The sequence below is a fragment of the Astyanax mexicanus genome, chromosome 6 (assembly GCF_023375975.1).
Source record: "Astyanax mexicanus isolate ESR-SI-001 chromosome 6, AstMex3_surface, whole genome shotgun sequence".
Taxonomy (NCBI): domain Eukaryota; kingdom Metazoa; phylum Chordata; class Actinopteri; order Characiformes; family Acestrorhamphidae; genus Astyanax; species Astyanax mexicanus.
In genome coordinates this window covers 26,408,958-26,431,250 of record NC_064413.1, presented here as the reverse complement: position 1 = coordinate 26,431,250, position 22,293 = coordinate 26,408,958, and the positions used below count along the sequence as shown (strand labels likewise).

Here is a 22,293-nt window from a genome sequence, read left to right as displayed (position 1 = left end):
ATAAAAAAACATTTCTTTAAGCAATGCTGACAATCTTTAATAAAATATGTGTCAAATCATGAGAGCTCTATTGTGTATAACTCTGAGCTGATTCCACATGCTGCTAAGCATTTCTAATGTTTAACCTGTATACAGCGGTTCATACTTTCATCAAAGAACATGATATAGAATCTTTGGTTTGAAACGTGGAATTTGTGAATTTGAACTTGAATCAGTTTTGAATAATCTTGCTGTTGGCTGGGACCTGCTACCTGCCACCTGCTACCCAAAAAAAGAGAGAAAGAGATGGCATTACAGCCTAAAAAAATGCCTTAACACTAATATAAAAACACAAATTAGTAACATGAAGGTGTTTCAAATAACCTGTCAGACACACCAGGAGAACTGAAGAGTATACAGTACAATACTCAATATTAGAAACAACCAACTAATGTTGGTGCTCGGGTCTCCTCAGTGTTTTAGAGAAGTTAAATCTGGACAGTCTGTTTCACAGTTTATAGAAAGAGAGAGATTTGTTAACCCGCTGTTAACCCGAAGGGAAACACCGGGGCCAGAGTTCCTGTGGCGGCAGGGTTCCTGTGGGAGCGCTAGCAAGCTCCGTGCTGCTTCTGCTGTATACAAATATCACATTTCTGTATATTCTGCAGTTCGGGTCGTCGCGTCTCTGCCTTTTATTAGTCTGAACGATGCCGGACAGCATTAAATCAGTTACAGTTACAGTGCAGATGAAGCTCCGGTAGGAGGAGGACCAGCTAGCTAACAGCGAAGTGACGCGATGAATTTACCCGATCATTAACATTACGTTATTTTTAAACACCAAAATAGCTTTTTTCTGTCGATAAACAGAAACATTGAGATTTGTAGAGCAAATTTCCAAGATTTTTTTAAAAACTTTCTGCATATTTTTATTTTTCCAAAACTTATCCAGGCCTGGAATTTGCTGTTTTCAAATTCCATGACTTTTCCAGGTTTTTCATGAGCGTACAAACCCTGGTGAGAACATGTAATTGCACTCTGCATGTTGAAAAGTACTTTTTAAACATGCATTGTGGTGCTTCCTTTTTTTCAAGAGCAATTAAATCTGTTGATTTTAGCAAGGACTGTGCCCTCTCATCTTGCCAGCTGTCTTTAGATCTAATTTTTTTTTTGTTAGTTTAACAATGTGTAAATAAGCAGATAAAGCCCAAGTTTGCTGTTCTAGATCCCAGGAAATACTACGACTTTGAATTTAAAAGAAAAAATCTTAAGGACTGCTGCTTTAACTAACAAGATTTTATTATTTGTTAATAAGGTTAATTAGTCAACAGTGTACAATTCAACCCACATATTACCATGGCGTCAACAACACAAACATTTAGGAACTTTACTGTGTGTGTGTGTGTGTGTGTGTTTGTGTTGTGCTGTAGTGTATTACATATTTTAATATCTAAGTGTTGGAAGCATGGGAATGAACTTATATTCAGTTTAAGAATGTGTGTGTATGTGTGTGTGTGTGTAGAATGTCACAGGGGGACTGAGGAGTTGAACCACTGATGCATACTACGCTTACAGGTAATGTATTGAAGGCTGGTGTGTATGCTTTGGGAATCGAGCCCTGGCATGAAGCTAACACATGAAAGTTTTAATTCTGTACATCACTGCAGCAGTCAAACATTTGAACTTGCACATACACACTTCATGCCAGGATGCAGGTCAACATGTGGCTCATACAGGATATCAGTCCAGTCCAGTTCTCCCAAACACTCTCCTTCACAGCGTCAGGTAGATCATGGTCCCACAGCTCAGCTCCTTCACCTGTAGAGATGCAGTCATTCAGAGAGAACCACGTCACATAAACCCAACATGCTAGAGAATGAGCGCACAACACGTCAAAGGTTGTTCTGGAAATAATAATGCAACTTTAAGCTTTGGGAATGGCCTTCTCATAGCCCTGACCTCAACCCAATGGGCATAATAAGTTAATTACAAAAATGCTGACTCAAATTTAAGTGTGGACTAGTTATAAATTTGTAATTAATAGTGCACTGCATTAAACAGTGCTGGGGCAGAAATGCAATTGAAGATGGGTCGTGGGCTCACACACAGTTTACATTCAACTTGATGTGTTTCCAAAAGTAACCAAACACAACAGATCACATATTTTCTCACGAAATATCAGAACTTTTCATTTGTAAACATCTTCTGAACATTTAAATTAAACATTCAGCTGTTTTTCATTTTGGTGCAACTTAAAGTAGCTGAATGTATTAATTAGAAAATGCCCATTCAAAATGCTGTGTAGTCATAGACTAAGCTTGATCCCCGTTCCCCCGCCTGTAAAGCTGCTATTTTCGAGATACATATCATGTTCACTGGACAGCAACAATCTGTACTTAAAATTGTGGTTTGTAGATGGAAACCAACAAATAAGAAAAGTGAACAAATACCCAGCCAGAATTCTGCCATCTGATGTCAGTCATGAACTGTGTTTGTTTTTTTCTGGCAAACTAATTCATAAAGGTATCCTCTCACCAGTCGTAACGAGGGCGAGGAGGATGTCGGGGTGACTCGTGATGGGGTGCTGGAGAGGAGGAGTTTGGAGGTGCAGTCAAGGCCAGTTGCCCTGCTCCCAATCTGCGGTCCCGCCCATAATCCAGACCACGGACATTGGGAGGTGCATATCGGCCCAACCCTCTCCTCCACTCTTCATCAAATGAAGCGGCCTCACCTGAGAGAGACAGACAGAAACATAGAGAAAGAGAAAGAGAGATGAAACGGTGCAGTTTCAATGCTTTATGCAGTTGATCAGGCTGTTGTAGGAAAGTTTAAAGGTTAAAATCTGCACTCACTCTCCTCCAGGTTGATGAAGTCCTGCCTGTCCTCTCGGTCTCCTGTGCGGCGGTTTCTGGAACGTTCCATCACGTGAGCTCTGTCTCCAATGTGGTGGCCGATAGACATCCGCTCCATACCGCTCGCGCTATCACGAAGAGACTGGCGCGTCTCTCTGATCTACATATATACAGAGAGAAAGTTTCTTAAAGCGATAATAAAGTCAAATCCTGTACAGATGCACACTTTTTTCTGGGTTTAGTGCCCGGAGTGACCGGTTATCTCGTGGTTCGAGCAAAAACACTGAAAACACTAAAAACAATTTACATGGCATGCGAGGAGAACTGTGAATTCGAGAGGAAAGTAAACACTCGAGAGGAGAAAAATGAAGCTTGAGAGCGATATTCTGTTCAGCGCTCACACGCGATTCCCTTTTTTTTTTGCTCACAAGCTTCACATTTGCACTCACAAGAAGATAATTTACACACACAAAATGTTAAAACACAATGGTTAATTTTTTTCTACCTGGTTTTCCACTTTTGCACCCCCGACTTTTGACATTGATGTGACGCCATACTGTATGATTATTTGTATTTTTTTAACCCAAAACTGCAAAATCTACTAAAATAAACTCTACAATAATTAACTGTAATGACAATTTATCATTAAAAACAATTATATTGAGGTAGATATGGATGCATAGAAATGAACATTTTCGGCAGAAATTGAAAAACAAAAACATGTCAGAGGCCCAAAAACTGAACACTGGTTTGCAGGCTTTTACTACTGCATCAACTAAATATTGCCTAAATTTGTTATTGTCTTGCTTTACAATGAAAAGCAATTAAAAAACAATTTAAAAATACCTTTGAACACTGAACATTTAACATTTCAGCAGACAAACCAACAATGCCCAGTACTGTTTGGTATACACTATTCAGTCTTTTTTTTTACTTACTTGAACGAACACCAAATTTTTATTAATTTTTTGCCATTTTAAGATTTGATTATTTCAGTTGTTGAATATTCATTGCATTCCTATTAAAATACCAGGCAAACAGTGAAGAAAATCTGGACAAACTTGATTTATCGATTAAAGACAAATTAAAATGTGTCTCAAAATATTTCACATAATGAGTGCACAGTGTGTTTAAACTGTGTCAAATAGCTGAGCTAATACAAAGTGCATTAAAAACCTTTGTGCACATTTGAACAATTAGATTTAATGACATTTCATGCCCAACTGGACCACCCCATCTCCCCACTACAATCACAGACCTCTGGCTTTTGGGTGCTGAACTGCAGGCAACTCTTGAGAAATCAAAGCTATTAACAAGAATTTAATAGTGGCGTCTTATCTTCTGGGATAGTTTTACACTAGATGTTGAAACATTGCTTTAAAAAAATTTCAATTAAATTTAGTCACAAGAGTATTAATGATGTCTGATACAGCAGAGTTACTGATGTTGGATGATTAGTTCTAGTATTACCAAATCACAGGATATTTAATTAAGCTTTTGGTGGTGGAGTACCTTTATAGGTAACACAGTGTAGGAACATTTCAGTATCATTTGTAGCGTTTCCAGATTAATAGGTACCTTAAAGTGGCAAAATGTAAGAAAGTGGCCTTGCCACTGTGTCACCACAATTATTAGCATCACTGTGGTGCTCGTTCATAAGAGGCGTGGTTTTCTTTGTAAAGATGCTTTGTGACAATTTTTGTTGTAAAAAAAAGTGCTATGTAAATGAATTGAATTAAATAACTAATTACACAACGCATCAGAATATGGTTGTTTCTTACCCCTCCAGGAGCGGTGCGGACTTCACTGGTCTGCTGGTAGACTTTGGGTGCTCCTAGGTCAGTAGAGGAGTAGGAGATGACTGTGGAGGACGAATAGGTCTGACAGCTCGGAGAACCAGACATCCTCTCCTGCAGAAACAAAGAGCACAAGCATTAACCTTAAACAGAAGCATATGCATTTTAATACACACATAAACACAAACAGATCATACAGGGTAAATAGTATCTTGAGAATGATCCTCAACACCTGCAGCCAGAAACTGAACAATCATTAAATATGACTGAGGATGACAACAGATGGGACACAATCTATGTGTAACTGTGTAGATAGAAGTTTCTAAAGTCACCAAAAAGTATTATTATTATAAAGCACGGGATTCAAATGATGCAATTAAGAAGTGTACACTAACAGTTGCTCTAGATGTATTTGATAAGACTGGACTGCTATTAATCAGAGTACAGCATAAACCAGTTTAGCCTCACTCCTGACTGGGGTAGAAACTAATATATAATTTGTAGTTCTAACTTATGTTTTTATGCTTGACGTGTTTTTTACTTAAATCTCAAAACAACAGTACTAATGGCTTAACAAAAATAGGTTTTGCAAACTTTTGACAAGAAGAATAGATGCAGAGCTTATTTTTTCCCCATGGGCCCTCTGTAAAATAAAGAAATGTTTGTTTTCCAGGCAAAATAATATCGTAAATAGGCTTCTTAAACCACCTGAGCTTTTACCCAACTCTATTTATTACTCTTTATATACCCAAAACCTCAATAAAAACATTATTTGGCATGTTTACGGAATTAATCAATATTTACACTGATAGCAGTGAACAGTGCAATCATATAATGCTTTTAATTCCGGAATTCTCTCTAAAATTTGAAATGTCCAATATCTCAAAAGAAAACATTTATATGGTTTCAGCCCCACTTTTACTCTGCACACAGCAAGTTTTGTTTGGCATTGGAATTTTTATGGTGCATCTGCTATGGTGCAACTGACAATTTATGAACTGTAGCCAGACTCACCATGTTCTCCATCATCTCTCCCATCATCCCAAACATGTCCATGAAGCCTCCACCCTGCAACACAGGAGCAGAGCTTACCAAATTTTTTCACCTCCAAACGTCTACTGAGGACACTGTTTTCAGGTACATTACTGCTAGTGTTAAAATAAAATGAGAATATATAAAATGATCATACCATTCCCATCATGCCAAATGGAGTCAAAGCTCCAGCCTGTGGCTGCAGAAACAGAAAGAAAAAAAATGGGTAAGTCACTCCTCTAAACGACCAACAATTTGAACAAATCAAGTAGAGCATCTAATACATTCAATGAAAAAAAAATAAAGATTCCACACTAGAGAGAAGCAATATGATGGTGTATTCTCATTACTGGATTAGTTTACATCATTGTGTTCTTTTTTGACCACATCACAAGAACTGTGGGTATTTATAGAACACTGGCCAAATGCACACTAAATTAGGAAATGTAAAGAAGCTGTAGGCCTGTCACGATAATTACAATATTGATTTATCGAATAATATATAAACATGACCTTAATAATTTTTGCCAAACTCTATACTGTCCACTCTTTTTCAGAGCAAGGACATCCCATTAAAATTAATGTGCTGGTGTGTCATTTTTGTTAAAAAACAAATATAATTTGGAAATTATTTAATACGTTTTTGTATTTTAATTACAATGTGTGAATATTCTTACAAATTAAGGGTGTTTTTATATCTGAAAGTCTGGATAAGAGTCCGTACCTACGCTTGTATCGTTGTTACATTGTGTACATTTGAACCGGTTAGTTTTGGTTTCACATTGCAGTTTAGTGAGTGGACAATTTTTTTTTACTACATCCTGTTGTCATCTGCTACATGGGCTGCGTCTCTCCACACTTCATATTAAATGATTTGTAGAATATTATGTTTTCGGCGAGTCGCTTTGCCAGTTGTTGTATTGAATTCTTGCTCTCTGTAAAAATCTGACTGCCCTTCTTGTGTGCACTTTTGCCCCACAGCAGAATTAATTATTTATTTTCATAAATAAGGGTTGATTTACTGTTACTGCAAATTATGAATACCCAGTCTAAGCACCAGCACACCAATGCAAGTCAGATTTAGGCACAACACCACTTCTTTTTTTTACTCTAATTTGTTTAAAGAATGCCTCAACTTCCTGCAATTGGTCTGAAAATTCAAACCATCTAAAAAAAAAGGTTTCACACTGCAGACGAACTAGACCATGTCCAATAATCCAATAGTCTGAGTTAAAAATGGTAGATGTGAAAGTGTCCTAAATGTTCATAGAACAAAGCAAGTTCACTACACAAGGGTGTAATTTTATGATCTTTTTTTCTTTTTTCTTTTTTTTATTAGTCGCAAAAAAAAAAAAGTCGTTAAATAACAATATAATTTATTGTAATCATTTCTAGGACAATAAATTGATAAAAAAAAGTAGTTCTCATGACAGGCCAACAATAGTCAAATTAAATTGTAGTGGATCTGTTTCATAGCCCACTATATGCTTCTCCATTTTTTTATACTTTCTACTGTGATTTAAATCAATGTGACTGGAAGTGGACAATAAGATTATACTTGTTATTTTTGTGGTGTATTGTGAAAATGGATAATTATCACAACAACAAAAAAGTGACAGACTGAGTTTTATTAAAGCAAGAGCTGAGTTACTTCTGTGTAAATTGACATAATGTAGCAGATTTTCAACAAAATTACTGTGGTTATAGACAGAATATTAAAACATGCAAACAGTGCAGTTTGTAAAAATGTGTCACCAAATGTAAGTTTAAAATGTTTAACTATGACAATTTATTTAGCAACATTTGGCAAAAGTATGCTGCTTTTTTCTGCACTTTGTTAAACAAAATACCCAGCCAAGAAAACTTTTTCAGCAATCCCAATTCTGCCACATCATCCACCTACTTGAGCATTTACAGCATAAAAGGTTTTCGACTCATTTAGAATTGTCTATAGGAGTGGACATACAGACAATTCTTATTGTCTATATTATAATCTTATTGTCCACTTCCAATGTGACCTATTACTTCTTAAGTACTAAACGTAGATAAGTTGAACCAAATCAAACAAATAAGTTTTGCTGCATGACCAACGTTCTCTTTAGATTCAGGTCCAGCAGAGGCAACAAAATAAAGAAATTTTCTTCAGACTTTGCAGGTATAATTAAAAATACATTAACAGCAAAACAGCCAAAAATCATGATACTGGGGATAAAGATGTTATGCTGGAATACAGTATTTTCTTTTTCCAAACAAAATACATCTCATTTTAATTTATTTCTTATTTGAACAAAAATATCTACTCTGAGCTAATCAGTCCACAAGTTGTTAATCAACTATTCCAGGGTTGTTAATTAACTGTACCCAGGGTTGTAATCCTCTTGAATTTCATCTATTTGTATAAACAAGTAGTTTAAGACGACTATCCTGAGCTTGTCAGAAATCTTAATTGCTTGTTTCAAGACACACACCCACAAGCATGAGTTGCAAACAACAGACTTTGATAAATCCCTGCTCTTAAAATACAACAGAGCACCACTGAACTGTTACGCCGTTGACTAGAACTAAATTTAGATATGGTTTTATCGTATTATGATGAATTTAGGATTTGAAATATTTACTCTCATGTACCTAGAGAAAAAAACATGAATGAGCTGATCAACAGAGTTATTGGGTTTCATTTCATATAACCACCTAAACAGAGGCTAAGCTTAGGGCTGGGTTTATTTAGTAAATGCTCTGACAGGTACACCTACCTGCAGGTGTGTTCTTGGAGACTGAATCTGAGGAGTCAGGGGAAAAGGCTCAAAGCCAAATGGGCCAAACAGGCTCCTCATTTGGTGCCGGTGTGCTGCAAATGGATCCCTGCAAAAAGAAGAAAAAACAACCAAACCATTATATACACCATTAGTCAGAAAAAGAAGTAAAGTAACTTATTTAAAGAAACTTATTTAAAATTTTAGGGCTTTGAAGTCTCCTACAGGACACTTGGACTGACTGTCCACTCTCTAGTCCACTTACAGGAATCAACCCAAATTCTGCATGTTTGAAAATAGATGTAAAACTAGACAACCGTAACAAAACGAAAGGTTAGGAACATATAAACTGTATTTATTATATTTTGACATTATCAGACATATTTTTTTAATATTTTCTATTACAATTAAGATTTTCAGTGATATTTCTTATCGAACATGAAAGCTTTTTTTGTAATGCTCCAACATAAATCCTCAGTATTTAGTGGTGTAATGTCAGGAAGACAATTGACAAAAATCCTGGCCTGTTATGGGGTTAAAGATAAGTTAGTAAGTAAATAAGGTCTGGTAAGAGACTGTTTGGTACTGAAAGGTATAATAACCAAAAATCTGGTTTGTTGCCTGAGGGGAAACACCATGCCACAGAGGGTTAAAGTCAAAGCTACTCACATCATGTACGCACTGTCATCAACGTCATCCAGATAGCGAAACATTGTGTTTGGGCTTTGCTGATTTTGAAAACGTGTAACTCTTCAATCCAAATAAATAAATACTTCAGGTAACTGAGGAAGCACTTCACGAACTAATGCCACTCCGTCTATATTCAGTGCAGGTATTTAACAGCTAGTGCAAATGAGCAGCAACTGAAAGTAATTAAATATGCAGCTAGCAGTCACTTCATGTAACAAAGAGATAGAGCACTTAATTTAACTAATAACTAATAAAGCGCGTTAAAAAAGAAAGTTAAGGGTTAGTAGCTAGCTATGTTAGGTTCATTAACTCGTGATTTAATGCAGAAGTCTCAGAGTTGCAGAACAACAACTGGGTCACTGCAGTTTGGCCAAACAAACACGAAACTCTGGTCTGTGCGAAGAAAGAGAGTCAGTCGATGCTTTTACAGGTTCTGCTAAGTCTTTTTAAGCCTTCGTTAAATCGTATACAGCAGCAGAAAGTGCAGGACTGAACCGGGTCAATGTGTCTGAACATTTATAGCGATACGGACACTGAACACCTGCTAATGCCAGCGCTAGGCTAACTAACAAACAGCTACACACAGCGAAGCAGCATCAACGGCGTTAGCATTATAGCTAGTTACAGCTCAGCCCAGCGCAGTTTAGCTTAGCTCAGCTTTGTTTAGCTTAGCACAGCAGACCGACCCACCGACCGAGCACCGCAGCTACGCCAGCTAGCCTAGCTACCCAGAGAACACCAGCTAGCTTTGTTCCTCTGTGTGGTTTAAAAACCACGGAGACACGAGAACACGCGAAAACACGACGCTTCCTACCCCGCAATCAAGTGATACTGTATTTATCCATGCACTGCGAGCCCTAACACACGACTATAGAACAGACATTGTACTGAATATCGCCGACCGAGCTGCGATAACAGCGCCGAGGACCCGAGGATATACAACTCCAAAACACAAAAACACAAGGCCGCAGTGGAGCAGGCTGGGAACCTCACACTCACATACACACACATACCTAGACACACACACTGCTCAGATTTGACACACACTGCTCAGATTTATCAGAGAAAAGTCCGCACTGCGAGAGAAACCACATTTATATTTCGCCACATAATCAGTAAATTAATTCTGTAAAAAGGTTTTGCTGATCTGAATACATCAATACATCAATTAATCAACAGCTATAATTGTTATTATATTTATTTTAACTTTATAGACCATAGATAAAATAATACATCACTTAATTAACCTAGTTCACTCTTCTACAACTCAAATAATATTTAAAACAAAAGATATTCGTACATTTAAATTCATTATATAATGCAATATGCTATAATGGGGCTGGGCGCTACTGTAAAAAAAATTCTCGATATTCTTTAAATATATTAGAGTTAGATTTAGATTTTAAGTTCTTACATAACAATTCCTTTTTTATATAAACAGAAAGCACTGTTCAAAGTGATGTGCAAGTTATCGTTTTCTTTACAGTTAAATACATTTTGAATTATTATTTTGTAATTAATAGTAAGCAGCATATTACATATATATATATATATATATTATATTACACACAGTGCAAACATAAACTTACTATATTTCAGTTAAACATATTTCAGTTAAATATAAGTAAAACTGTAAAATATAAAATAGTTTTACATGTTTCTCACAGAAGCAAATGTATGTCTATAGAGATTCGCTCTAGTAACTTCTATATGTAAAGATGTGCGACTTTGATTATGCCATTTAGAAAATCTCATTAAAACAGATACATTCATTTAATCAAACATATTTGATTTACATCTCAGTTCTATTTTCTATAAATATACAGTATAAAACTAAAATAATAAAATTTCTTTGGTTAGAATAGTCAGTATGTTGTTTGTTGATAAAAAAAATGATCAGTCGTGGTAATTTTTCAATTTCAATTTAATTTGAGAATGTTTCACTAATCATTTTTAAATAGATTTAATAAAAGGAAGCAGTATAAAAATGTACAATGAAATATGAAATATCCCCAAATAAATGATTTAATGCTATGAAGACTTTTATTTTGAAATATCATCTTTTTCTAGTTCGCTTCACATCGCTTTATTCTCTTCGATATTAATTAAAATGCTAATTTTGTTGTTTTATATCCAGTTAGAATAAATTAAATTAGAGATATTGTATGAATTTGCTCCGTTTATTTTATTAAAATGACCTTGTTTCGCTTTGTATCCGCAGTGATGGGCTTTTGCTCACAGCGCCCTCTGCTGGCCGGGTGCGAAACTGCTGAATCCGGACGTAACCAACGCCTAGTAGCACGGAGGAGCGGTGAGTATTTTCCTCTGAAATCTGTATCTGTGTATGTTGTTGTTGTAGCTACACTACCGTAAATAACCGTCGATTCGTGTGTGTTATGTTTGTATTGTCAACGACTGCGGGTGTTTCATTATTTAGTTCATAGTTTTGTTTTAGGGGCTGTTTCAGTGCTGGCTAACATTAGCCAGCATCCCTAGCTTAAGTATGTTGTTTTATAGTTGGTCTGAGCAGTTTAAAATAACTTTTCTCTCTTTAACTGCTTGTTTATATCATTTCTGAATGTCAGTTGTGATTCTCTTACTTTAAAATCTTTTTGTAAAGTGTTGTTGACACTTTTCAGCTTTCAGGCAGAAATTGGGCAGTTTCAGTGTGACTGTGGTGTAAACAGTTCAGCTGGGAAACAAGAACATGAAGAAGATAAGATGATTATTATGATACTACCGAAACACTAGGCTCAGTGGGCACAGATACTTGTGGCTAACCTAACTAAGCTAACTAACTTATTTAGACCTGGCCTGACCTGTCTGAACTGTCTTATTTGGAAGCTCTAGCTAGGTGGGGAGGAAGTGACTGAAGAAGGAATGCAACTGATTCACTGAAGCACACCTCAACCACAGCTCCTACTTTTATATCTGTTCTTTCTGTTAAAAGTGCAGTGTTGTACTCTCTGGTGAGCAGGTTTTCAAAAGCAAGGCTCTGAGAACTAAGCCCTTTCACTGTGTTGTACAATGTATTGCCCAAAGCAGAAGTGTGAAAAGTATTCACACATATGTCTCATGTGCAAGTATAGATAATAGGGTGTAAAATACTTCTGTAGAAGCTGTAGTGACAACTCAAACATTTTACTCAAGTAACAGTGTAAAAGCACTGGTTCAAAACTACTTAAGGTAAAAAATGCATAAGGGACAAAAACTTAGGCTGCCCCACAGGGCCCTATAGGTTCCCTTCCCCAAAACTCATTTTTCTAAAAAGCCATAATGACTATGCTGTTATATTAAACTGTTAATGTTAAACATTTTGAGATGGACTAAGCTTTTATTTCAGCTGCATATAAGTCCATTGTAAATTAATGTATTTTATTACAATGTTGAGACATTTATTCAAGTTCTCTTGAGTCACGACACAGATCATCTTCGTACTAGACTAAAAACGTCTGATAAGACTTAACTGGAGTGTGATGTGAAGTGTACAGGTGTGATGGATCCTTATAAACCAATATGGTGTCGGAATGGTATGTGTTTATACTTCGAGCTGAAATGAGAACAAGCTGAAATGAAATAAGAACATTTAAGGAGTAGAAGATACAGATAATTATGTGTAAATGTGAGGAGAAGTAAAAAGTAATCTGAAATAATTACAGCAAAGTATAGATAAAGAAATATTTACTTCAGTAAGATGAAATATTTGAAATATTTACTTCAGTAAGATGAAATATTTGTACTTCATTACTCGAAATCTATAGCCCACAGAAAGTTTGATGGTCTGTAGTAATGAGTCTGTTGACCCCACACTGTTATTTTTTACGTTGTCAGAGTGAATTGCTTTAATTTCCAGTTGCGTCCACTGTGTTTTAATACCACTGACAGTTGACTGGGGAATATTTAACAGTAAGGATATTTCCAGACTGGACTATCACGGCACCACTCCAGATTTTATTCACTGAGTTTCTAAAAGGATGAGCCTATGGTGAGACAGATGGCTGATGATTTTGTTTGTCTTTTTTTCTTTTGTAATACAAGTAATACCTCCATCATTTTCTTCTGTATTTGCAGATGCAGACAATAAAATGTGTGGTGGTCGGGGACGGAGCTGTTGGGAAAACCTGCCTCCTCATCTCCTACACAACCAACAAATTCCCCTCAGAATATGTTCCCACGGTAAGAGACCGCTTGAAAGGTCATATGACTATCCATGTTTCAGAACAGTGGGTTTTTAATGATAATAGTCATAAGAGACTGGCAAACACTAATTTCTGCTGTATCATATTTGATAATAGAAATAGTGGTTATTATTGATTGGTTTAAACATGCATTGATGTGTTATGATGCATCAATCTGTGCAATTTTTCAATCACCCTTTACCTCATTCATCAGTAGACCAGCTCAGAACTACTAATATCAGCTGATATTAGAGAAGTGGTCCATTTTCAGCACAGCAGAGACTCTGATTCTGATGCTGTTTTGTATTTCATTGTTACTGCAGGGTAGATAGACTATAGTCCAAGGGCTCCAGTTTCACAAATATAACGCAGAATCTGTCAAAAGTAAACAGGGGCCAGTTAGCTAATTAATTAATATTAAGAGCTTCTCATTCTCATCTTGGTGTTTTATTGATGTATTTTTGAAAGACAGTAAATATGAGGATATCTTTCAATATGAGGGCATTTCCATTATCTGTACATTCCTTGTAGATGTTAAGCCATGAGCCACTTTTACAAAGAGGAATTAAGCCTGTTGGATGTTTCAAGTCTTAAGGAAACGTATTAGTTGGGATATTAATATCATAAAATGGCAAAATGTACACAATTTTGACTAGATTCGATTTGTTTCAAACAAACATATAGTTTATAAAGAAGGTCATGCAAGATGTAAGATATAAATATGTTATATTGTAAGATATATAATTATTTGAATATAATTAATTTGGTAATCATTTAAAATTGTGTAAATTGTTTGTTTTCATAAAATGCTGCTTTATTATTCGTATCTTCTACTTTTTATTTAAAAATGTAAAAATGGCTTATGGTCTTACACATGGTTAAATAAATAAAAACGTTTTCCTCTTTAATGCAATATATACAATTTCTGTCCTTTTGTTTGACATAATGTCCTATAGTGTGACCCACATAATAAAAAACCTTTTGGATTTTTCTGTAAAGATGAGAAGAAAATTTGATTTTCTTTTTTTAATGCCCAAAAAGGGAAATTGCGTTATTTCTTTTTCGTAAATATGGTTTAGGCTTTTAGGCTATTAGTCTATTGCTTTTAGGCCAATCCCTAAAATGAGAAATGATCTGTAAAATACTGTTATTCAGTGTAATCATGTATGTGTTTCATGTGTTTATCAGGTGTTTGACAATTATGCCGTCACTGTTATGATTGGAGGGGAACCCTATACACTGGGCCTTTTCGACACAGCAGGTATTTTATCTCATTGAGATCAACCAACCAATAAAAGAAGAACCAGGAGTGCAGCAAAATATAGACTCCTGTAATGATATCTGTCTCTTGCTAGCTTCAAAAGTAATTAAAGTCATTTAAGCTTAGTTGAGTCATCTATATACTTCTGTTTGTTTCTGAAAGAGCAAATACAGTATTGACGTAGTTCAAATCTGAACGATATATTGGTTGTTTGGTATTTTCTTGGTAAATGGATCAATAGAAATGTTTTTTTAATTGACATTCAATGAAAGTAAAAAAGGTTTTCTCTTTCTTCTATTCCCTTTATGATTTGTGATTATTGTGGACACCCTTTCAGCTACTTTAAGTTGCATTTATTGCTGTGTAAATGTGCTGACACAGCCAAATAAACCCTTTTTTATACCTTTGATTTCAGAAGAAACACTGAGTGAGGAGGTATACCAGTACTTTTGTCCATGACGTCTGTTATCACTCTTTTACAGTTGGCACAATAAAGAATTATCACTTTAACAGCAAACCATCATCAGGAACATTATGCCCCTGAAAAAGTACATGAATACATAAACAATGGCAACAATGGTTATACTGAATAATAAAAACATTATGAGAATAATAATAAATCACATTTTAGTTTGATAAAACCTGCAGGTGTTAACAGGGAGAACCTACCCATATGACCATAACAGAGTAGTGACAAAAAAAATTGTAGTTATTATAAACATGATCAAAACATTATCAAAACTGTTTAGATAGGTGTTTAGAAATAATTCTGTAGTTTAAAAAATGATAATAAAGGGAAAATAAGATTTGCATATGCATCAGTAAAACAATGTCATAGAAGTGTTGGAGAAGTTTTTGAGCAAATCTTTCACAGTGAAAGTGAGCAGTTTTCTATGTGTCTCTCTAAGGTCAGGAGGATTATGACAGACTGCGGCCACTCAGCTACCCTCAGACAGACGTCTTTCTGGTCTGCTTCTCTGTCGTCTCGCCCTCCTCCTTCGAGAATGTCAAGGAGAAGGTCAGTTCTTTCCCCATGTTGTCCATTGCTCCATCTACACAAGGATGGAAATCCCCCGTAGCTGTAAGGTCCACATTTAGAGTGGAACTTTGGGTTTGTCTCTTTCTGCTGTGGGAAATTGTGAGGATGGTTGCTGCTTCAAGCTAAAATTTGGTTTATCTGGTTAACTTGAGCATTCATTTACAACTCTTGTCTTTCCTGAGCAAGTTCACATGACATTATAACACTGGTGCTGCCCAAAGTGCCAATGCTTTTTGATAGGGGAGTAATCTATGGACAAAAAATGTGATTTACGATAATGCTGTGAGCACAGCCTGCAGTGTGAAAACTCCATCTGTTGCAGCACATAGGTAATGCAATTTAAGTTTGCTGTTATTTTTTATGTGTTTCACATAAAAACTCATTTTGCGACAACAGTAAAAATCTAATTTATCATAGAGCCCAATTTTTTGTGTTTGTAACTGAAAATTTGTCACATTTTTACATGCACAATCTAAAGGAAATTTGTATTGGCCTAGTTTGAAACAAAATAATAATGTAACATAGACACATTTTCTAAAGCCATCGAGAAAGTGAGGAAATGGTTTAATGTTTAATTAATTATCTTTATTTATTTATTCATTTATTGATGGAGCGATGGATGGAACGTAATGATGCGCTTGGATTATGAATTATGAATATTGTGATTGGTTTCATTCTTATTGGCTTGTTAAGCCACTATGATGACTCACACCAAATCAGTATAACATAGCATGGTTACGTTTTTTTTTTTTTTTGTATTTATTCCTGACTGTGTAGTATGGCTGTTGTTGTTGTGCTTTCTTTGGCGTGCAGGCACGTCAGTCAGCAGTATGGACACAAACACTTAGACTGGGAACTGATTTATTTACTGTAACAGTTCGGATTCCGACAGAGTGCAAAAATTTGTCACACCTGCCAAAGAATCTCACCGAACTCGTAACTAACATTCTACAAACCAATTAATATGAAGTATAGAGAGACGTGGCTTACATAGCTGATGACTACAGGATGTAGAATGTAGTTCTTTAGTGCACTCATTAACTGCAGTGTGAAACCAAAAGTAACCGGAACAAATGTATCTTATACAATGTAACAAAGACACAAACCCTGGTGCGGACTCAGATGTGATAATCCTCTAAGCCATTGCATTGGAGCCAGCTGGCCTGTTGCTATTGGATTTAGGATTTTGGAATTGGTCAGTTTTACAGCCCTTTTGATTCTACCAAAATATTCAACAGTGTTTCAGGTTCACATTATGTCTTTCATGTTCTAAACTCTTATTATTTAACTGTGCCAACAGAATATTATACTACATCAGTAAAAATCTAAAACCCATATTTTACTGACTCTGTTCATGTACTGGTGTTTTCTTCAGTAAGATGGCTTATTTTGGCCATCTTTTACCACTGATCATTGGCAAAGCCAGAAATTAGGTCACATAAATGGGAGGACATAATTAAAAAATAACAGAAATAAAACTCGAAAGAGAATATCATTATTCTACCCACTGTATTAGACAATTTAATATCTGGCTATTCTAATAGTTGCACTCGATGTATTGCGTTTTAATATACAGCGCATTAAAGTCACTTTAAAATGGATTTCAGAATGCAGTGAAATGGGATGTTTCAAAACAAACATTCCAGCCTGACTGTAGCTTCCAGTCAATAAAAAATAAATAAATAAAAAATTAGTTGTTCTCTCTTGCAGTGCCACATTAGTACCCACACTAGGCAAGAGGGAAAATACTGATGAATGATGATTAGTGTCAGTGTTAGGTGGGAGTTGGAGGTGGAGGAAAAAGATGGTATAATCTTAATGTTTAATATAGATCCGCCCCCTCATGATCTTTTAAGACAGTCAGGTGGCAGAGGTTTCATATTGTGTTTCCTACTGTAACAAGTATTCTGCATTTTGAATGCTATAATCCAGAGATTTGTGCTTAATTTGACCTAGTATATGAACTAACAGGGTAAAGAAAAGGCCCATATTGATTTCAGGTTGCCTGTGAAAGTGAGTTTTATATAGTGAATGCTTTATTTTGTACATAAAATAACTGCTACACTGTTTAAACAGTGTTTGCCTTTGTTGACAATATTGCAAGTCTCAGTGTTTGTCTGCGTCTGGGTTTCACTGTGAAGCATGTAGCTGAGTTTCCAGACAGCAGACTTCCTGTGCGCACAGGAAACATTTGAATCTGTACCACAAATACAGCTCTGTGGTATTTCCCATTTCTCACCAGCACTGCTGTACAAACACAGTTAGACTTTCAGCTTTGAAGTTTTCTAAAACCGGTTGCACTGGAAAAGAGTACAAAACAGGTTGAGGTGGATATGGAGGTAGCAGAAGGAAGGAAACAACTAATTATTATAGTGTGACGAAATATGAATGAAAGGTGCAAAATTCTATTCATACTCATGTAAGCCACCTGTGCTAGTTAGATCTGGAACGGTTTGTAGGTTAGACGATTAATCAAATAATAGAGGATCCTGACTGAGAGAGTCATGTTCTCTGCTCATCGTTTCCATGCTCTTGTTCCCAGTGGGTGCCGGAGATCTCCCATCACTGTCCTCGTACTCCGTTCCTGCTGGTGGGCACCCAGGTGGATTTGAGGGATGACAGTAATACTGTGGAGAAGCTAGCCAAGAACAAGCAGCGCCCCCTATCATCTGAGAGTGGAGACAAGCTAGCCAAAGACCTCAGAGCTGTGAAATATGTGGAGTGCTCTGCCCTCACGCAGGTAAGGAACGCTGCATTTTTATCACCTTACAGGGATTAAAAACACAATCGGTGGCCAGTAATGAAACCTTTCTTCTTAAACCCTGTTCCTCATGTGAAAGTACATGAATTGGTTTAGCCCAGCAATCCATTAACTTATGATTTGATGGATTTAGCTTATTTACGATCTTAATCAATCCATCCTCATTCTACACTTTACAATTAATGGTGCTACAAATTGTTTTTTAATTAAAGCTATACAATAATCATCTTTGGCTTCATAAAGAAATATGTGTGCAGCATTATGCAAGCGTGTTTATTGCATATGGGCTCCTCTACAGTAGAAGGTAAGATTTGTGCTAATGAACATGCTTTTAACAAGCATTTCTGGACAAACTAAAAGATAAGGAAGTATCACTGAAAGTCAAACAAGCATTTTACAGGATTTTTTTCTCAAATATGAGTTATGCAGTTATTGCAAGTATTTTTAGCCTGCTCCACAAGAGTTACATAGTACAGTTAGTAATTATTTAAAGCAGCCACTTAATGCAAAAATTATACATTGTTATACAAATTATACAAATGTACATTACTTTTTTCACAGAACCAAAAGTGGTTTGTTCTTTTATGGTATTGCTCAAAAATCCCTTTTGTGTCAGGGGCTCCGAGTGGTCCAGCAGACTAACCCACTATGCCACTATGATTACGAGATTGCTGGATCGAATCCTGTTCATGTAGCTCACCCTCGGCTACCGGAGCCCTGAGAGAGTACAATTGGTCTTGCTCTCTCTGGGTGGGTAGATGGCGCTCTCTCCCTACATCACTCCAAATGTCGATCAGCACGAGGGGTCTGTGAGCTGATGTATCTGAACCGAGTCGCTGCTCTTTCTTTCGAGAGTGCTTTGATGCTACTCAGCAATGCTGCATCAGCAGTAGTTCGAAAAGAGGTGGTGGCCGACTTCACATGTATCCGAGGAGGCATGTGCAAGTCTTCACCCTCCTGGTGCTGGGGCATCACTAGTGATCGGGGGAGTCCTAATGAGTGGGTTGGGTAATTGGTCTTGTAAATTGGGGAGAAAAGGGGATAAAAAATTTAAATAAAATTCTAAAAAAAACCTTCTGTATCACCTTTATTTTTAGGACTGTATGCTATAAAAAAAACAGAACAACTTGGCAGAAAGAAAAAAAATCTTTCTGTTTGTGTCATTGTCTAGTTTCTGTTTTTTTTTGTTTTTGTTTGTTTGTTTATTTAATGCAAGTGTTATAATTTGGGTTCAGCCACTTATTCTTTCTTTCTGTCTCTCTCTCGCCCCCTCTCCTAGCGAGGACTGAAGAATGTGTTTGACGAGGCCATCCTTGCAGCACTGGAGCCTCCAGAGACTAAACCGAAGAAGCGCTGTGCTCTGCTGTAGAGGAGGGCAGGGCTTGAGGGACACACTCCAGAGAGAGAGAGAAAGAGAGAGAGGTGGAGAGTACTGTAAGGGATTTTGGGCTGGGAGAAAATATATTGGCGAAATTTTAGAAATAATGGAAACTGCAAGGAGACAGAAAACAAAACAAAAAAAAAAGACTGAGGGTGGGATTAACAGTGTATTTGAAATGTTAAATAAAAACAATTGCACATGGTGCCTTCAAAATCTTACACAATGGCAAAGACAAAACCTGACACTTGAATCAGCAGCTCTTCTGCTTTCTTAAGCTAGAAAATAATACAGTAGTTGTGAACAGCGGGAGCACTTTAAATGGGATTGCATATCGTAGACCTGAATCTCCTTCAGCTGCACGTTGGCAGCTCTTTGTTGAGAAACAATTTAAAGCCTTTTGATCTCATTTTGCAATGTTTCACAATGCCAACCATGGACTAGAGCAGTGTTTCTCCATCCTGGATTTGGCACGCTCATGCCCTGCACATTTTAAGGTGTTTTTGTGCCTAAAAGTCTGGATCAGAGTTTGAACCATGGTTGAGGCTTTTCAGACTATTTTCTTATATACTGGACTGATTAGTTTTGGTCAAACTGCAGTTTAATGAACACACACAAAAATTGCCAAATTGCCACATCCTGTCATCATGTACGGGGGCTATGTCTTCCAGTATTTGACATTCGTTGGTTTGTAGACAGTTGTCAGCTTGGTGAGTTGCCTTATGAGATGTTGTACCGAATTCTGTCTCCCTGACAGATTTCGACTTGGATTCATTTTATTCCTGTTTATAAATAAGTCTACAGTTCTATAGTTACAGTAGATACAGCAGCATCAGCAGCATACTCTTTGTTGCCTGTACTGGTCTGCTGCATGATGGGTATGCATGTGAAGTGTAGCTAGATTCCAGCACAAGATCAATTCTTTTTCATTTTCTATTATTTAATGGGTGAGGATAGCCTGCTGCCTCAGCTTCCTGTAATTAGTCTGGAAGTCAGAATCATCTAGAAACAAAGTGGTGCATGTTTCAGTTGATTCAGACAAAGAAATCTCTTTTGGTAAGACCAAATATTGGGATTTAAGGGGTCTTAATTAGCGGATTAAAATAATCATGTATGTTAGGAGTAGGTAAAGTAATATATGTGCAGGGCAGAGGTGGTACCAGGACCAGAACTGAGAAACACTGGGCTAGAGAAATGCAAATGCCTTGTAATAGTAATTTACGATTACCCTGGAGTGTATTGAGCTCTACAGTGTTTAGCCTGTGAACAGAATGTTTGAAAATTTGAAAAATGCCTCCTACCCTTCTATACACAGCCATTGAAGAGATTTATTGGGGAAATGCTCTTGTCATATTACTATAAATACAGCCAGAGTGTACTTACGACAGGTTTACACACACTTACTCACTCCAACAAATATTTACACTATTGTTTAATTAAATTTACAGACCCTTTATGCAGAGCCGCAGAACTGAATCTTTCAGTAGAGCCTTTAAACAAGACTCTTTCATTTACTGTGGAGCTCAGGGTTTTTTTTCCCCTCAAGGTTGTATAAAGAATTATCTTTATATATCTCTATAGAGATAATCTTATTTTAAGCCACGATTGGTAGCTGTAGGTGTTTAAAGCTGTGTGATATTAACAGAGAGCTCAATACTTCCATGTGTACTGCTGTTTAAAAAAGGCACTCTTCATGTAGTACCAAAAAACACAGTCTGAGTGGTGCTGCAGCTTTGGCTTGAAAGCCGTACTGTAGTAAAGGCATGCTTTAGCGTATTTCAGTCTAATCACGATTTGACACATCTCGTAATAAAGATTATCACAGACCAAAAAAGGAGAGAAAATCTGCTGACAGCATTTGGTAAAATACTATTAACTCTGGTAAGCTAATTTGATCCCTTAGAGTACAGAGTATTTTTCTTTTTGTACAAAGAGTTTTTTGAATATTGCTGCTTTCTTTGTTCATTTTGTCATTGTTTTTTCTTTTTACATCAATAGGTCACTGGATTAGTAGATCGTAGTAGACTTCCATTTAAAGTTTTTTTTTTTTTAGAGATACAAAGTTTTTGCAATTAACTAGCCAAATTAAGCAATTGGCCAGTGATTTTCTACTAATAAAAGTCATTTCCGTGAGCAAGGTTTTTTTAAGCTATAGTGGAGAGAAAAACATATGTGTTACAGTTTAACAGATCGTGATTAGGTTAAAATACATTGTGGTGTCCTTTTAAAAGTCTTACCTTTTTCTTTTGGGGTGGATACATTTAACGGTGATACGTTTTGAAACTTGAGGTTTTTTTTATGATTTTGTTTTTGATAGACCTATATTTTGTGATTTACTGATAATATAACAGTTTGAAATGTGCTATTTTGAATAACCATTTTAACAACAGTCAAAAGTGTAGGGGTGTGATGTTTTAATTTCACTATATTTGTAATAAAAGAGGTGCAACTGACATAATCACAGAGACTCTTTATTTTAGCTAGAATTGCAATGAATGGATATTTGTTAAGCGGTACTGTAGTAAAAGTTTATTAATAATCTGTTAGTGTTGTGATCGTTAAAAGACGTCATAAACC

General features: G+C 36.3%; 2 protein-coding genes across 3 annotated transcripts; one reads left to right on the top strand and one right to left on the bottom strand.

The window, feature by feature from the left end:
• Nucleotides 1–1,257: 1,257 nt before the first annotated feature.
• mlf2 (myeloid leukemia factor 2) lies at nt 1,258–10,111 on the bottom strand. Of its 2 annotated transcripts, XM_007256876.4 has the most exons (8): nt 9,079–10,109; nt 8,410–8,518; nt 5,814–5,855; nt 5,639–5,692; nt 4,610–4,738; nt 2,829–2,988; nt 2,512–2,707; nt 1,258–1,794 (listed from the first exon to the last, which is right to left on the bottom strand). In XM_007256876.4, exons 1-8 carry the CDS (start codon nt 9,120–9,122, stop codon nt 1,791–1,793), a joined length of 738 nt encoding a protein of 245 aa, XP_007256938.2. In that variant the 5' UTR covers nt 9,123–10,109; the 3' UTR covers nt 1,258–1,790. The 2 variants fall into 2 exon arrangements, with proteins under 2 accessions (XP_007256938.2, XP_022529530.1); XM_022673809.2 differs by lacking the exon at nt 1,258–1,794 and having other exon boundaries at nt 2,508–2,707; nt 9,079–10,111.
• Nucleotides 10,112–11,305: 1,194 nt separating this feature from the next.
• cdc42l (cell division cycle 42, like) lies at nt 11,306–22,174 on the top strand. The gene is made up of 6 exons (XM_007256875.4): nt 11,306–11,410; nt 13,171–13,275; nt 14,466–14,538; nt 15,447–15,556; nt 18,120–18,317; nt 19,618–22,174. The coding sequence occupies exons 2-6, from the start codon at nt 13,171–13,173 to the stop codon at nt 19,705–19,707; spliced, it is 576 nt and encodes a 191-aa protein (XP_007256937.2). The 5' UTR covers nt 11,306–11,410; the 3' UTR covers nt 19,708–22,174.
• Nucleotides 22,175–22,293: the final 119 nt, after the last annotated feature.

What these genes read in the sequence shown, in the direction of transcription:
- cdc42l (XM_007256875.4), top strand. Translation starts at nt 13,171, where the DNA reads ATGCAGACAATAAAATGTGTGGTGGTCGGGGACGGAGCTGTTGGGAAA. An exon ending in GGGCCTTTTCGACACAGCAG is followed by an intron (nt 14,539 to 15,446) that starts GTATTTTATCTC and finishes TGTCTCTCTAAG; the next exon opens with GTCAGGAGGATTATGACAGA. An exon ending in TCGAGAATGTCAAGGAGAAG is followed by an intron (nt 15,557 to 18,119) that starts GTCAGTTCTTTC and finishes TCTTGTTCCCAG; the next exon opens with TGGGTGCCGGAGATCTCCCA.
- mlf2 (XM_022673809.2), bottom strand. Translation starts at nt 9,122, where the DNA reads ATGTTTCGCTATCTGGATGACGTTGATGACAGTGCGTACATGAT. An exon ending in CTCCAAGAACACACCTGCAG is followed by an intron (nt 5,856 to 8,409) that starts GTAGGTGTACCT and finishes CTGTTTCTGCAG; the next exon opens with CCACAGGCTGGAGCTTTGAC. An exon ending in TCCGCACCGCTCCTGGAGGG is followed by an intron (nt 2,989 to 4,609) that starts GTAAGAAACAAC and finishes GTATATATGTAG; the next exon opens with ATCAGAGAGACGCGCCAGTC.